Raw genomic sequence first — 13568 nt, forward strand, 5'->3', positions numbered from 1 at the left:
TAAAATGTTTATTTTTTCTAGAATTAAACCAATATGTGAAAAAGAAAAATACAATTTAAAAAGCAACTACTTTCTTGATTTAATTTTTTATTACAAGTTTAGTTACTATAGTATTTAGGTGTTTTTGTCCTTTTTTTTTAGGAATCCCTTCATTCGCAAGTACCGGACGATAAACGGCGTGGCAGCTAGAGTTATGCTTATTCTTATTGGTGCAAAAACTTTATGAACAGCGTAAGCTATTACAAAAGTGCTTCCAGTAGTTAATTTGTCAGCTATCGCGGATGGAGCGACTTCGAGAAATTCTAAAACGGAAATCATGTTAACTCCACTGAAAAATACATAAAGAAAATAACGTTTAATTAATATTGTTAGAAAATTTACAATTACACGTATAATTAAACGTGATTTAGAAATATATTGTTTGAGTATTATTAAATATTATCTTACCTAGAAACGAGGGCATAAAAGCTACCGACCGAAATCAATGAAATGCTTACATGGAAGACCACTATAGTAGCACCATAGTCCTTAAATGCTTGCTTAAGTTGCTCTTTTTTAGAAAATTTTTCTGGTGCTTCTTTGTGAGCCGGTAGATTTGAAGAAGGTAAGGAGGTAGAAGGTGGTGTCGATTGTGTAGTATAACTTCGCCTTGTAAAACCTGTAAAGTGATAGTTTCTCGTAATCTCAGGAGCGCATTGCAAAAGGTTGTTATTCCCTTGCAGAGGTAATTTTAATTAAGGTCGCGAAGTGGCATTTTCTACGGATGATGCCAATTGATGCTGCTTACCAAAGTTTATAAGGATCGGCCGACTATATACAGCTGCCATATAACTGAACGATCTGAAATAAACCAACTTTCGTGATTTGAGGGTTGGAACTTCCTACAGATTCCTACAGACTTGTCCGATCCTTATAAATTTTTGTAGGTCAGTCATTTCACATTATGCAGTCATTTTATGTTATGGCAAACGTTATGACATTTCCGATCAATTATATATTGTAGCTATAGGATACAGACGGCCGATCCCGACGATTCCGAATTATAAATTGCGTGCAGCGGAAAGAAGGATGTATGCAAAGTTCAAAGCTTTAGAAATAAGAGGCAGGCTTGCGTAAAACAGAATATCGACTTAGGCAGTGATGCCGATTAGGAATAAATGTATATAAGATGGATGTTGGAAAATGTGTCGTTAAACTTTTTGACCAAAGTCATAATAGCCTCTGTCAGGATATAACAAGAAAGGAAAGCTAACTTCTGGCGGAGCCGAAGTTTATATACCCTTGCAGTTAAAACCGGATATATATCGCAAACATCGGATATAGTTGGCCGATCCTTATGATTACATCATAATAAAACTAATTAACTAAAATAAAAAATATAAAAAAAGTCCCAAACTTCTATCTTCAAAAATACGGAAGTTGATATTTCTACCAAGTACCATTTCCGATCGTTCAGTTATATGGCAGCTATAGGATATAGTCGGCCGATCCTAATGAAATTTGGTAGGTTGGATCAACTGGCCAAAAGTAGAATCTGTATTAAGTTTCAGCTTTCTATCTTCAAAAACACGAAAGTTGGATCATTTCCGATCGTTCAGTTATATGGCAGCTATAGGATATAGTCGGCCGATCCTTATGAAATTTGGCATGTAGTAATGTTTTGCCAAAAACAGTTTTCGTGTCAAATTTGAACTCTCTTACTCTAAAAACACCAAAGTTATACCATTTCCGATCAATCAGTTATATGGCAGCTATAGGATATAGTCGGCCGATCCCGGCCGTTCCGACTTATATACTGCGTGCAAAGGAAAGAAGGGTGTGTGCAAAGTTTCAAGACGATAGCTTCAAAACTGAGAGACTAGTTCGCGTAGAAACGGACAGACAGACGGACAGACGGACATGCTCATATCAACTCAGGAGGTGATCCTGATCAAGAATATATATACTTTATAGGGTCGGAGATGTCTCCTTCACTGCGTTGCACACTTTTGGACAAAATTATAATACCCTCTGCAAGGGTATAACAAGAAAGCAAAGCTAACTTCGGGCGGAGCCGAAGTTGATATACCCTTGCAGCTAAAACCGGATATATATCGCAAACATCGGATATAGTTGGCCGATCCTTATGATTACATCATAATAAAACCAATTAATTACAATAAAAAATCTAAAAAAAAGTCCCAAGCTTCTATCTTCAAAAATACGAAATTTAATATTTCTACCAAATACCATTTCCGATCGTTCAGTTATATGTCAGCTATAAGATATAGTCAACCGATCCTAATGAAATTTTGTAGGTCGGATTAACTGACCAAAAATAGAATGTGTACCAAGTGCCAGCTTTCTATCATCAAAAACACGAAAGTTGGGTAATTTCCGATCGTTCAGTTATATGGCAGCTATAGGATATAGTCGGCCGATCCTTATGAAATTTGGCATGTCATATTATTTTGCCAAAAATAGCTCTCATATCAAATTTGAACTCTCTTACTCTAAAAACACCAAAGTTATACCATTTCCGATCAATCAGTTATATGGCAGCTATAGGATATAGTCGGCCGATCCCGGCCGTTCCGACTTATATACTGCGTGCAAAGGAAAGAAGGGTGTGTGCAAAGTTTCAAGACGATAGCTTCAAAACTGAGAGACTAGTTCGCGTAGAAACGGACAGACAAACGGACAGACAAACATGCTCATATCAACTCAGGAGGTGATCCTGATCAAGAATATATATACTTTATAGGGTCGGAGATGTCTCCTTCACTGCGTTGCACACTTTTGGACAAAATTATAATACCCTCTGCAAGGGTATAACAAGAAAGCAAAGCTAACTTCGGGCGGAGCCGAAGTTGATATACCCTTGCAGCTAAAACCGGATATATATCGCAAACATCGGATATAGTTGGCCGATCCTTATGATTACATCATAATAAAACCAATTAATTACAATAAAAAATCTAAAAAAAAGTCCCAAGCTTCTATCTTCAAAAATACGAAATTTAATATTTCTACCAAATACCATTTCCGATCGTTCAGTTATATGTCAGCTATAAGATATAGTCAACCGATCCTAATGAAATTTTGTAGGTCGGATTAACTGACCAAAAATAGAATGTGTACCAAGTGCCAGCTTTCTATCATCAAAAACACGAAAGTTGGGTAATTTCCGATCGTTCAGTTATATGGCAGCTATAGGATATAGTCGGCCGATCCTTATGAAATTTGGCATGTCATATTATTTTGCCAAAAATAGCTCTCATATCAAATTTGAACTCTCTAACTCTAAAAACACCAAAGTTATACCATTTCCGATCAATCAGTTATATGGCAGCTATAGGATATAGTCGGCCGATCCGGGCCGTTCCGACTTATATACTGCGTGCAAAGGAAAGAAGGGTGTGTGCAAAGTTTCAAGTCGATAGCTTTAAAACTGAGAGACTAGTTTGCGTAGAAACAGACAGACGGACAGACGGACATGCTCATATCAACTCAGGAGGTGATCCTGATCAAGAATATATATACTTTATAGGGTCGGAGATGTCTCCTTCACTGCGTTGCACACTTTTGGACAAAATTATAATACCCTCTGCAAGGGTATAAAAAATGTGGTGCCACAAAAATTTCTTACATCACATTCTTATTTTGAAAATTGGACAACGGATATGGCTTACTGATTATACTTTATACAGGGTGACAATAAATAACCCGGACAAACTTTGAAGCAATCTATTATAAATGTATTATGATGCAGCCCTTACATAAATGCATTTATCGATAGCTTGTACTTTTCTAAAACAAATATATTTACATTTTTGTGATTCCCATCAATTTGATATTTCTTTCGGGATGTCTAACAATCGTTGTGAAATTTTAAAACTGTTTCAACAAGGAAATCGCCAATGCGACATTGTTTGTTTGCTTGGCATACCAAAACAAACGGTCTCTGACGCTACCCGGCGATTTAATGAGCTTGGCCATGAAGGTGACCGTCCCAGGCGAGGCAGACCATGTACCGCTAACACTTGCAGAATTCGCCAGATAGTGAAAAAGCGGATCACTCGAAATTGCAGAGTCTCGGTCAGAAAAATAGCCCGTGAAATCGGAGTGAATCGAGAAAGTGTTCGGTTCATAGCAAAAAATGAACTTAATCTCAAGCCCTACAAGCTCCAAAAAATGCATCTTCTTACGGATGACAATAAGCGCGTGAGACTCCAAAGATGCCGTCAGCTAAAGCGTCGGGCCGCAGGTCAAAAATGGGAGCGTGTTCTTTTCATGGACGAGAAGATATTCACCATCCAACAGGTGCACAATCACAAAAATGACAGAAGCTGGTCTGCTAAAGCTCCAGGTACCTCTGCAATAATCGAGCGCCGTCAATGTGAGCAGTCTTTAATGGTTTGGGGAGGAATATGCGCCACTGGCAAAACACCCCTTGTTTTCATCGATCAAGGGGTCAAAATCAATCAGGAAGTGTACCGCCGGGACATTTTGGAAACTGTTGTGCTTCCTTGGGCCCAGCGGCACTTCGGTGATATGGAGTGGACGTTTCAACAGGATTCAGCGTCAGCCCATAAAGCCAAATTGACTCAGGACTGGTGCAAAGCCAATTTTTCGGACTTTATCACATCCAGTGTATGGGCACCTTACTCGCCAGATCTTAATCCGATGAACTACAGTGTGTGGTCTATTTTGGAGTCCAGGGCATGTGCTTAATGCCACATAAGTTTGGAGGCGCTGAAGCAATCATTCCTCCGAGAATGGGATCGATTATCGGAAGAACCTCCTGCGGCCCATGGCGCTAAATTTCCAGAAACGTTTAGGCCTCTGCATCGCAGCCCAAGGAAGCCACTACGAAACCACCTGAATATATGTTAACACAATACCTATTTAATAGTTGTGTATCTGCATTTTTTCTCAAATACAGTTCCTTAAAAAGTTATGATCAAAAATGTTTGTCCGGGTTATTTATTGTCACCCTGTACATAGAAAGGTACAATGTTTATTTACTGAATTACATAACTAAAATAATGCAAACACAAAAAAAAAGTTTATTATAATATTGTAATTAATTGTAGAATCTTTAGGTATATTGTATTAAGGGGGGACATCTGAGTAGAATTTTGAATTTTGAAATTTTTTTTCACTTAAAAGGGTCTTAAAAAGAACATATCAAAAGATAGAGCCCGGCAAAAGTGTCTAAGTGTCTAAATTTTTCATTTTGCGGCGATGCCTTACAGGTATATCCCACAGTACTTTAAATTTTAAACGCGTTTTTCTCAAAACCACTTTTTTGGGGACTGCCGGACACATAACTCGAACAACTCTTAACCGGTCGATCTGAAATTTTAACTGTATATTTAAAATACCTCTATGTGTTGACACACGTAGGATTTTTATATTGCTTACTTTTTTTTTAATCAACAATTTGTTTTGTTTTGACGTTTTGACGTGACGTTTTGTTTTCGTGAAAATATTAACTTTTTTTCCATTACTCACCATTTTGCAAATAATCAATATATCGCAAAAATCCTACGTGTGTCAATAGCTGTTGATGTTAAACTAACCAAATGCTGCACAGCCGCCATTTTGTTTTCGATTTACTATATTTACTCGAAAACAAAATTATTTTCTTCGCATCTAATATTATGAGACCTAATTTACAAATTTTCGATTGACTTTTTCATTTGACCAAAAAAAGTTTCAGAATATCCGTCTTTTTTCCCCTGTTACTCAGATGTCCCCCATTAAACATATAAAGGGTGTTTTTTTTAGAGGTATATAACTTTAAATTTCAATAAAACAACGATGGATTATTTGATTGACATGCATTTTTTTTTATTTGAAAAATAATCTTGTATCATTAAATTTTAAATATAACTTCTGGCATATGACCGCCAACGGCTGTCTCGGATGTAGTCCAATCTGGACGTTTAAGGGGACCCCCCATTCTCGGTTTCAAAAAATTGATTTTTTTAAAATTAATTTCGAACTTATAACTATTCAAGAATGTTCCTTTAAAATTTTAAGTTAAAATTTCAAAAACTCTTGAAGATATAGCCCAGTGTTTGGCACGAAATCTAACGGTCGGAGCCGCAGCTCGGCCAAACAACAAATTAAAACAACAACAATAACGGAGGGAGCCTTGAGAGCCCGAGGAGCCATAGGCTTGCCCACCCCTGATATAGCCGATTTATTATGGAAGCGACGGCGAGAGCCGTCTCAAACTTTTAAAATCGTGTTTCTCGAAACAGTGTTTTTACGACTGGCGCATGAGGTTACCCAAAACGTAATAATCCAATCGGTTCAAAATTTGTATACGTTATTCTATACATATATAGCTCTGGTATAAAATAGGATAAACTAAATCGGTGAAGATCTTCTTTACTTTTCAACTTGATTTGTGGCTGAAAAAAAGGAAATTTTTAAAAATCGTCAAAATTGAAATCGAGAATGGGGGATGGTCCCCTTAATTTTCGATGACTTTTTCCAATATTTGTGGCCGTATATCGGCAATAGCAGAGCGAATGTTGTCTTCCAACTGGTCAAGCGTTTGTGGCTTTTCCAAATAGACCAATGATTTTACATAGCCGCACAGAAAGTAGTTTAGCGGTGTTAAATTACACGATCTTGCTTGGAGGCCAATTTACAGGTCTAAAACAGGTCGGTCACCAAACGTGTCATTCAATAAATCGATTGTGGCACAAGCTGTGTGACATGTTGCGCCGTCTTATTGGAAGTTCAGCTTCTAGAAATCTAGCTTTTAGTTCAGGAATGAACAAATTTATATTCATGGCTCTATCATCATTGAATGTAACGTTCTGGATTGACTTGAAGCAGTAACGGTGTTTTGACATACACCCTAGGGTAGGTTCAGTCCAAATGGGGCAGTTTTGTTTTTTGGCGTTAATATTCAACCAAAAGTGCGCTAAACAAAATTCGCTTATGAAAATCAGTAACAATGGCAATCTCGTTTTGGGCTCATTCGACAAAAATACGCCTTGCTTGATGAACGTTTGGCTTCAATTCTTCCACGAGTTGGATTGTGTAAGCATGCAAACCAAGATCCTTACGAAAAATCTTCCATATATCTTCCATCCTTGCATAAAAGATCTTCCACAGATTCAACTTCTTTGCTCGATGGCGGATGGACTTATTCGTGTCTTCCTCAATGCTTCGCTCTACAGTAGCAATAGATTCTTCTGTACGGCGTCTCTGGGGATCGATCAAAAAAGTAAACGTATTGCAAAAACGTTCCATGGTTAATCAAAATAAATGCTCTGATGGACGATTTTGTCGACGATAAAATGGCGTGGTGCTACGTATTCCGCACAGCACCATTATTTTCGAAATAAAATTGCACTATTTGCAAGCGTTGTTCAGGCGTGAGTCTATTCATGATGAATTAACAAACCAAACTGAGATAAATCACATGAAAGCTGTTAAATCGGTCGCCATCTTGAACAGCAATGCTAACTTAAAGTTTTATACCTCTAAACAAAACACCAAAATACCGATCTGAGCAAAATTTACGAAGATAAATGGACATATACATGTATACGATATAATCGTATACATCAAACTTCTTAATTTCATCCCCCATGTAGTAACTTCAGTTTTTTATTTAATTTTTTTTTATTATTCCTTTTGATTTCTTTTGCATTCAAATTGAAAAGTGGCTTTAAAGTTTAAACCGATATAAACTTACATTCTTAAAGAATTTCGAAAAAATGTTTTCTGCTCACCTTGGTAATCCGCCCAGTTTGCGCGGGCATTATCCCGAAGGCAGGTATAGTGCGAATTTTGCAAACTTTGCGATGTAAACTTGCATTCTTGCGACCACTGGCCTCCAGGCATATTTAAATGCGATATCTTATGAATTCCTTCGAATGGAGTTGGGACATTACTTTGCATAACTGAATTTAGGCTAATAGATCCATTACAATCATATGATTGTATGTGAAATTTTACTTCAAAATTAGTATTAGCTATTTCTGGCACACACTTATTGTCGTAACTATTAGTGATGTCAATTTGCGATGATGAATGTGCGCGAATGGAGGAAATATCCCTCGACCGATGTGGAGAAAAACGGGTGGTTTCAGCCGCATCTACGTTGACCGGAATAGGAATTGTCTCAGGAGCAGAGTAAGTTTCTGTCGGTGCACTATTGTTAAGCAGTTGGGAACCTATTTTTGTATAGAATAGAAATAAAAAAAAATAATGAAATAAGTTATAACTTTAAACCAGACAATTTCTTCAATTGTTTCTATTAAAGAATATATATACTAAAAATTTAAATTATTTGGTGAATCTTTAAAAATTTCCTTTCCAGTGGTATTTCTTAACAGTTAAACTTAAACAAAGGGTGTCGTCTTGTTACTTGGGCCACTTTGATAATTAAATTTTTTTATATAAGGTTGTCGAAAAAGTCTTGCAGTATTTTTATTGAATTATTGTATTAGTTGGTTAAAATAATGCGATTTAGTTCAAATATGCGCCGTTTTGTTCGATGAGTTTTCAACGATATTCTTACTTCATAATATCCCTGTTATAGGAGTTCGCTTCCTTATTGGCAAAAAACTCGGAGAGCCAATTTTCACAGGACTCTCTTGTGGCCAACTTGTAGCCAACTGACTAACAAGCGCGTTCGCCATGGACAGAAATAGGTGGTAATCACTATACGGTGGATGCAAAAGAACCTCCCATCCGAACTCCAAGAGCTTCTGGCGCGTCACCAAAGATGTGTGTGGCCTGCCGTTGCCCTGATGGAAGACAATTCGGTTGATCAAAGATGGATTCTTCTCCATGAGTTCTGCCTTCAAGCGGTCGAATTGTTGGCAGGAAAGGTCTGATGATTCCCTGCCAATCCCATAAAAAAAACAGCAGAGCCTTCCTGGCCATTAATCCAGGGTTGGCCACCATCTGGGCAGCTTCATAGCTTTTTGACCACGACCGTTTGCGCTTCACGTTGTCGTAAGTAACCACATTTTCATCGCCAGTCACCATCCGCTTCAAAAACGGGTCGATTTTGTTGCGATTCAGAAGCGATTCGCATGCATCCATACGGTCAAAAATGTTTATTTTGCGTCAAGTCGTTTTTTTTTTAATCCAAGCTTCTTCAAATGGTTTATAACAGTTTTATGACTCATGCTCCGCTCTTGGCCAATGCTACAGCTGCTACTATGTCGGTCCCTCGGGACAAATTCGGCGATTGTGTCGCAATTTTCGACGACAGGAATTCGAGAATGGCGCACCTTCGATCACCTCTGAACCGGAGGGCCTTCCGGAGGGTTGGAGGAACTTTTAAAGAGACCTAGTAGGAATTCTTTATTAGGTCGAATATAGCTAAAAACCGTGTTGAAAATATTTGAACACCCTCAAAATCGTGATTTATTTGGAAAAACCCGTTTTTCGTGGCTTTTTGAGCTTTAAAATTCCTAAACGCGTAATTTCAAACCGATTTTACGATTTCCGACGTTTTTTAATAGTTAATAATTTTTTAAGAGTCCTATCAAAAAAAAAAAAAAGTTGAAGAGCGAATATTAAAAAATAAAATTTTTTAAGAGGAAGAAACAATAATAACTACCGAACTGAGAACAACTCGGAGAAAGTCACCCCTCATGTTTCTTCCACCAAATCCTGCCTCGAATTCATTCCTCCTGCCACTTATTCAAAAGCTATCCCTTTGCCCTCTGAAATCGAAAAAGTCATAAGGGAGCTAAAACCAAAAAAAGGTTCCCGGTGCACAGTGGTTGATTTCATAGGCCAAAAACAAAAAAACCAATTTAGAAATTGGTCACTTTTTGTCTTAAAAATATTTTTTAACAGACTAATAAAAGGAACAGTATTTTCATTTTTGTTCTCTCTTTGGTTTTTGACTATGTTTTAAATTTTTACTGCAACTTTCCGACTTATTCCCTTTTTTGTGTTCGAGCAAATTTCGCGTTTCGCCATATTCGTCCGTCAATTTTTCTCGACGTATCTCAAGCTTTCGACCGAGTTTGGCTTAATGGACTCATGCACAAAGTTTAAACGCATTTGCCAACACCCACAAGCTACTCGAGTCGTACCTCTTCAATAAGTTTTCTCAGTAAGATGCAACGCAGCTACTTTGGGAAACTGCATCATCGAAGCTAGAGTTCCACAAGAAAGCGCACTCGGCCCTTGTCTATATGTTTTGTATACTGCGGATATTCCTACGAACGAACAACTAACAACGACAATGTTCGCCGTTTAATGTTTTGACAAACATGCCCTGCGATTTCACTTAACTCCGATTCCTCAAGGTAACGAAGTGACGTATCTTGCAGCCCACCTCGATAGACGACTAATCTGGCGTAAGCACATCGAATGCAAGATGCACCTAAAACTAAAAGCTAGCCGCCTCCACGGAGTCATAAATTTACGTTCGCCACTTTGCCTGGAATACAAGGTGCTACTCTAGAATTCAGTCCTAAAGCCAGTCTGGACGTATGGCTCCCAGCTGTGAGGGAACGCGAGCAGCAGCAACATAGACATCAGCGCGTATAATCAAAAATCTTGAGAACTATCATTGGGGTACCTTGGTATGTTCGCAACGAAAAAAAGCAAAGCAAAAGCATAAAAGCAAGATTAATAAAATAAAAAAAAACCATACGTATAGAAGAATTAATTATGCATTCGCGAAAACAACACAAACATTATAAATTACCTTTCGGTCAACTCTGCCATTATTAAAGAAGTATTAAAAAAGCTTTTTGCTCAACAGAAGAAAATAAATTAATGCATAGAGTGTGTTAAAAAAACCATTTCCGTTCTTTTTACTTCCCACTGGGTTTCATAGCAATAATTTATTCCTGCAGACCCGTAACTTGGACCGCTCCGTATATATAACAAAGAAAAAGGAATGTTAATTTTTCGCTTTGTTTATTGTCAGCACGACATCAAGAACTGCGAACTTCAAACAAAGCCCCATCTGAACAGATATTGTAAGGACGCCCCATAGTCCTCATCTTTATTATTTTAAATTGCTACTTAAGTATCTACTAAAACTCCATCCTTAATTCCTTACTTTTGCTAATAATCCAAGTTTCTCTAATACCTATATATTTACTGACTGACTTTTAATGCATAGACTTATTCGCTGGCTGACATTAAGGGTCCAGGTTAGGAGAAGCTTTTATCTTTTCTTGATCATAAAGGCTCGTTCCCGGTTTCAAAGGTGAGGCCATATCTCTATATCCTTGGTCGGACTTAATGCGCCCGACGGGGCCGGTGCTGGCTGCACATTTTCCTCGAGTCCCGGGTGCTGCTGATGTTCTGGGCCTTTGGCCAAGGCGGGGCCGGCGCCAGTCTTCGCATTGCTATGTAGTTCTTGTTGCCTTTGGACTGCGGGAGTGTTGCTATGAAAATAGTTGGCAAACTGGAACGTTCATTTTTTCCGTGTTTAAAAATATTTTAAACACGGTTTCGTGCTATATTCGACCTGATAAACAATTTCTACTACGTCTCTTTAAATCCAACAAGTATAAAAATTATGAAGTATTTGCATACATATTTATGTAAATACATACATATATATGTAAGTGAAACTCTCACAACTTTGGCGTTTGGCTCTGGCTCGGATCGTTTGTGGTGTGTCCAACTTTTTTTCATTTATAACTGCAGCTGCGATAATTTTTCTATTTTCGCAAAATAAGAGGAATGCAACAAATTCCCCAGTTGTTTCTAGTAGAAACTTTCTACCTACCTTTTAGTCGCAATGAATCGAAGAAGCAATATGCTGCTTCGACTTAATATGTGCTTCGACTAGAATTTTTCAGAATACTGTGGTAAATTGCCAAGTTTAAAACATGCCACTTTATCAGTTGCTGATTAAGAAAATTTTTGTCAATTGTTTTGTGTGTAAATGTATTTTTATTCACATTCAGAGAATATCAACCTTTGAACCCTTATGCGCTTTAAGTAGCGCAATTTATATTTCAAATTAAATTAAGTATATATGTGCATATTTACCAGGATACTTTTGGAAAAAGGTATCGGAACGATTTATTAAAGTAGGAAAATGGTGTCCAAGGCGAAAAAGGGTTTTTCTTGAATTTATAAACATTTTGTAAATAACTTGATAAAATTCCACAACAGTATATGTATGTATGAGCACAGGAACAGTTTCGATATAATATACCGGTTTTCCACCCAAAATATACCAAAAAATACTACAAATACTATAATACTATGTATTTCATGTTTTCTAATAGTAAATTGTTTTTTAATGCTGAGTATTCAAACAGAATTTAGCTATTTTTTACTAAATCTTTTATATTTTAAGTATAAAATGAGGGAAAAATTTATAAATAGCGGATAGCGGGCAAATTATATATTTCCCTAGAAAAATTTGATTATTTGAAAACACAGTCCGACAGATATTGTACTAAAAACAATGGTGGTCAACGCAATTTCACGTCCTTCATAATTCAATATGGTCCCACATAATATTATATTCAATATAATTCAATATGGCAATATTTGAACCATTTTTTCTCGTAGGTGTTCCGCGGAAATTGTGGGTGATGGCACTTACATATGTTTCTTCTGAACCTTCCCCTTTCCAGGAAGTCTAAAGGTTACTGAGCAGTTTAACCTATGCGGGGAAGAAAACAAAAATTGGAAATTGTGGGCCTGTGTAGTTGCTTTGAAAAAATTGATCCCAAAACACTTGAGTAGAGTGAAAAGAATGTAGGCCATTTCAGCAATATTCGCCGAATCGATGAAGTGACAATAATGTAATTGATTAAATAACAAATAAAACTAATTTGTATCGATTATATACCCACACAAACGGCATTAATCTTCAATGTACGGAGATCAAATGAAAAGGTATATCGGAGTTTTGTTATACTTGGGTGTATAAAAGTACCGCAATGAAAATTGGCTTGGTCAAAACAATGATATCATGAATGCGTCAAATAGTTTGATAATATGTCGATTCAACTACTATCTTTGTGTGAAAACCATTGCATGGAACATTCTGTGGTATTTGCTAAAAAAGAGCGTTGCAGACTGTGTAAGATCGAAACGCTATTGTCAAATGCTGTAACAATAAAAACAGTTTTTATACCCTTGCAGAGGGTATTATAATTTTGGTCAAAAGTGTGCAACGCAGTGAAGGAGACATCTCCGACCCTATAAAGTATATATATTCTTGATCAGGATCACCTCCTGAGTTGATATAAGCATGTCCGTCTGTCCGTCTGTCCGTCTGTCTGTCCGTCTGTCTGTTTCTACGCAAACTAGTCTCTCAGTTTTAAAGCTATCGACTTGAAACTTTGCACACACCCTTCTTTCCTTTGCACGCAGTATATAAGTCGGAACGGCCCGGATCGGCCGACTATATCATATAGCTGCCATATAACTGATTGATCGGAAATGGTATAACTTTGGTGTTTTTAGAGTTAGAGAGTTCAAATTTGAGATGAGAGCTATTTTTGGCAAAATAATACGACATGCCAAATTTCGTAAGGATCGGCCGACTATATCCTATAGCTGCCATATAACTGAACGATCGGAAATGACCCAACTTTCGTGTTTTT

The 13568-nt window shown here is 37.3% G+C and overlaps 1 protein-coding gene across 4 annotated transcripts; it reads right to left on the reverse strand.

The window, feature by feature from the left end:
• Positions 1–54: 54 nt before the first annotated feature.
• LOC108132591 (uncharacterized) lies at positions 55–12153 on the reverse strand. Of its 4 annotated transcripts, none has more exons than XM_043213752.2 (4): positions 11995–12153; positions 7743–8186; positions 498–658; positions 55–302 (listed from the first exon to the last, which is right to left on the reverse strand). In XM_043213752.2, the coding sequence occupies exons 1-4, from the start codon at positions 12086–12088 to the stop codon at positions 273–275; spliced, it is 729 nt and encodes a 242-aa protein (XP_043069687.1). In that variant the 5' UTR covers positions 12089–12153; the 3' UTR covers positions 55–272. The 4 variants fall into 4 exon arrangements, with proteins under 4 accessions (XP_043069687.1, XP_043069686.1, XP_043069689.1 ...); XM_043213751.2 differs by having other exon boundaries at positions 55–328; positions 448–658; XM_043213753.2 differs by having other exon boundaries at positions 191–328.
• Positions 12154–13568: the final 1415 nt, after the last annotated feature.

This window comes from Drosophila bipectinata, chromosome 2L (genome assembly GCF_030179905.1).
Source record: "Drosophila bipectinata strain 14024-0381.07 chromosome 2L, DbipHiC1v2, whole genome shotgun sequence".
NCBI lineage: Eukaryota > Metazoa > Arthropoda > Insecta > Diptera > Drosophilidae > Drosophila > Drosophila bipectinata.

Excerpts from the sequence above, each read along its gene's own strand:
- LOC108132591 (XM_043213751.2), bottom strand. The coding sequence starts at position 12,088 with ATGTTTATAAATTCAAGAAAAACCCTTTTTCGCCTTGGACACCATTTT. Across the intron at positions 659-7,742 it reads AAACTGGGCGGATTACCAAG|GTTTTACAAGGCGAAGTTAT; the intron begins GTGAGCAGAAAA and ends ATCACTTTACAG. Across the intron at positions 329-447 it reads TTTTATGCCCTCGTTTCTAG|TGGAGTTAACATGATTTCCG; the intron begins GTAAGATAATAT and ends TGTATTTTTCAG.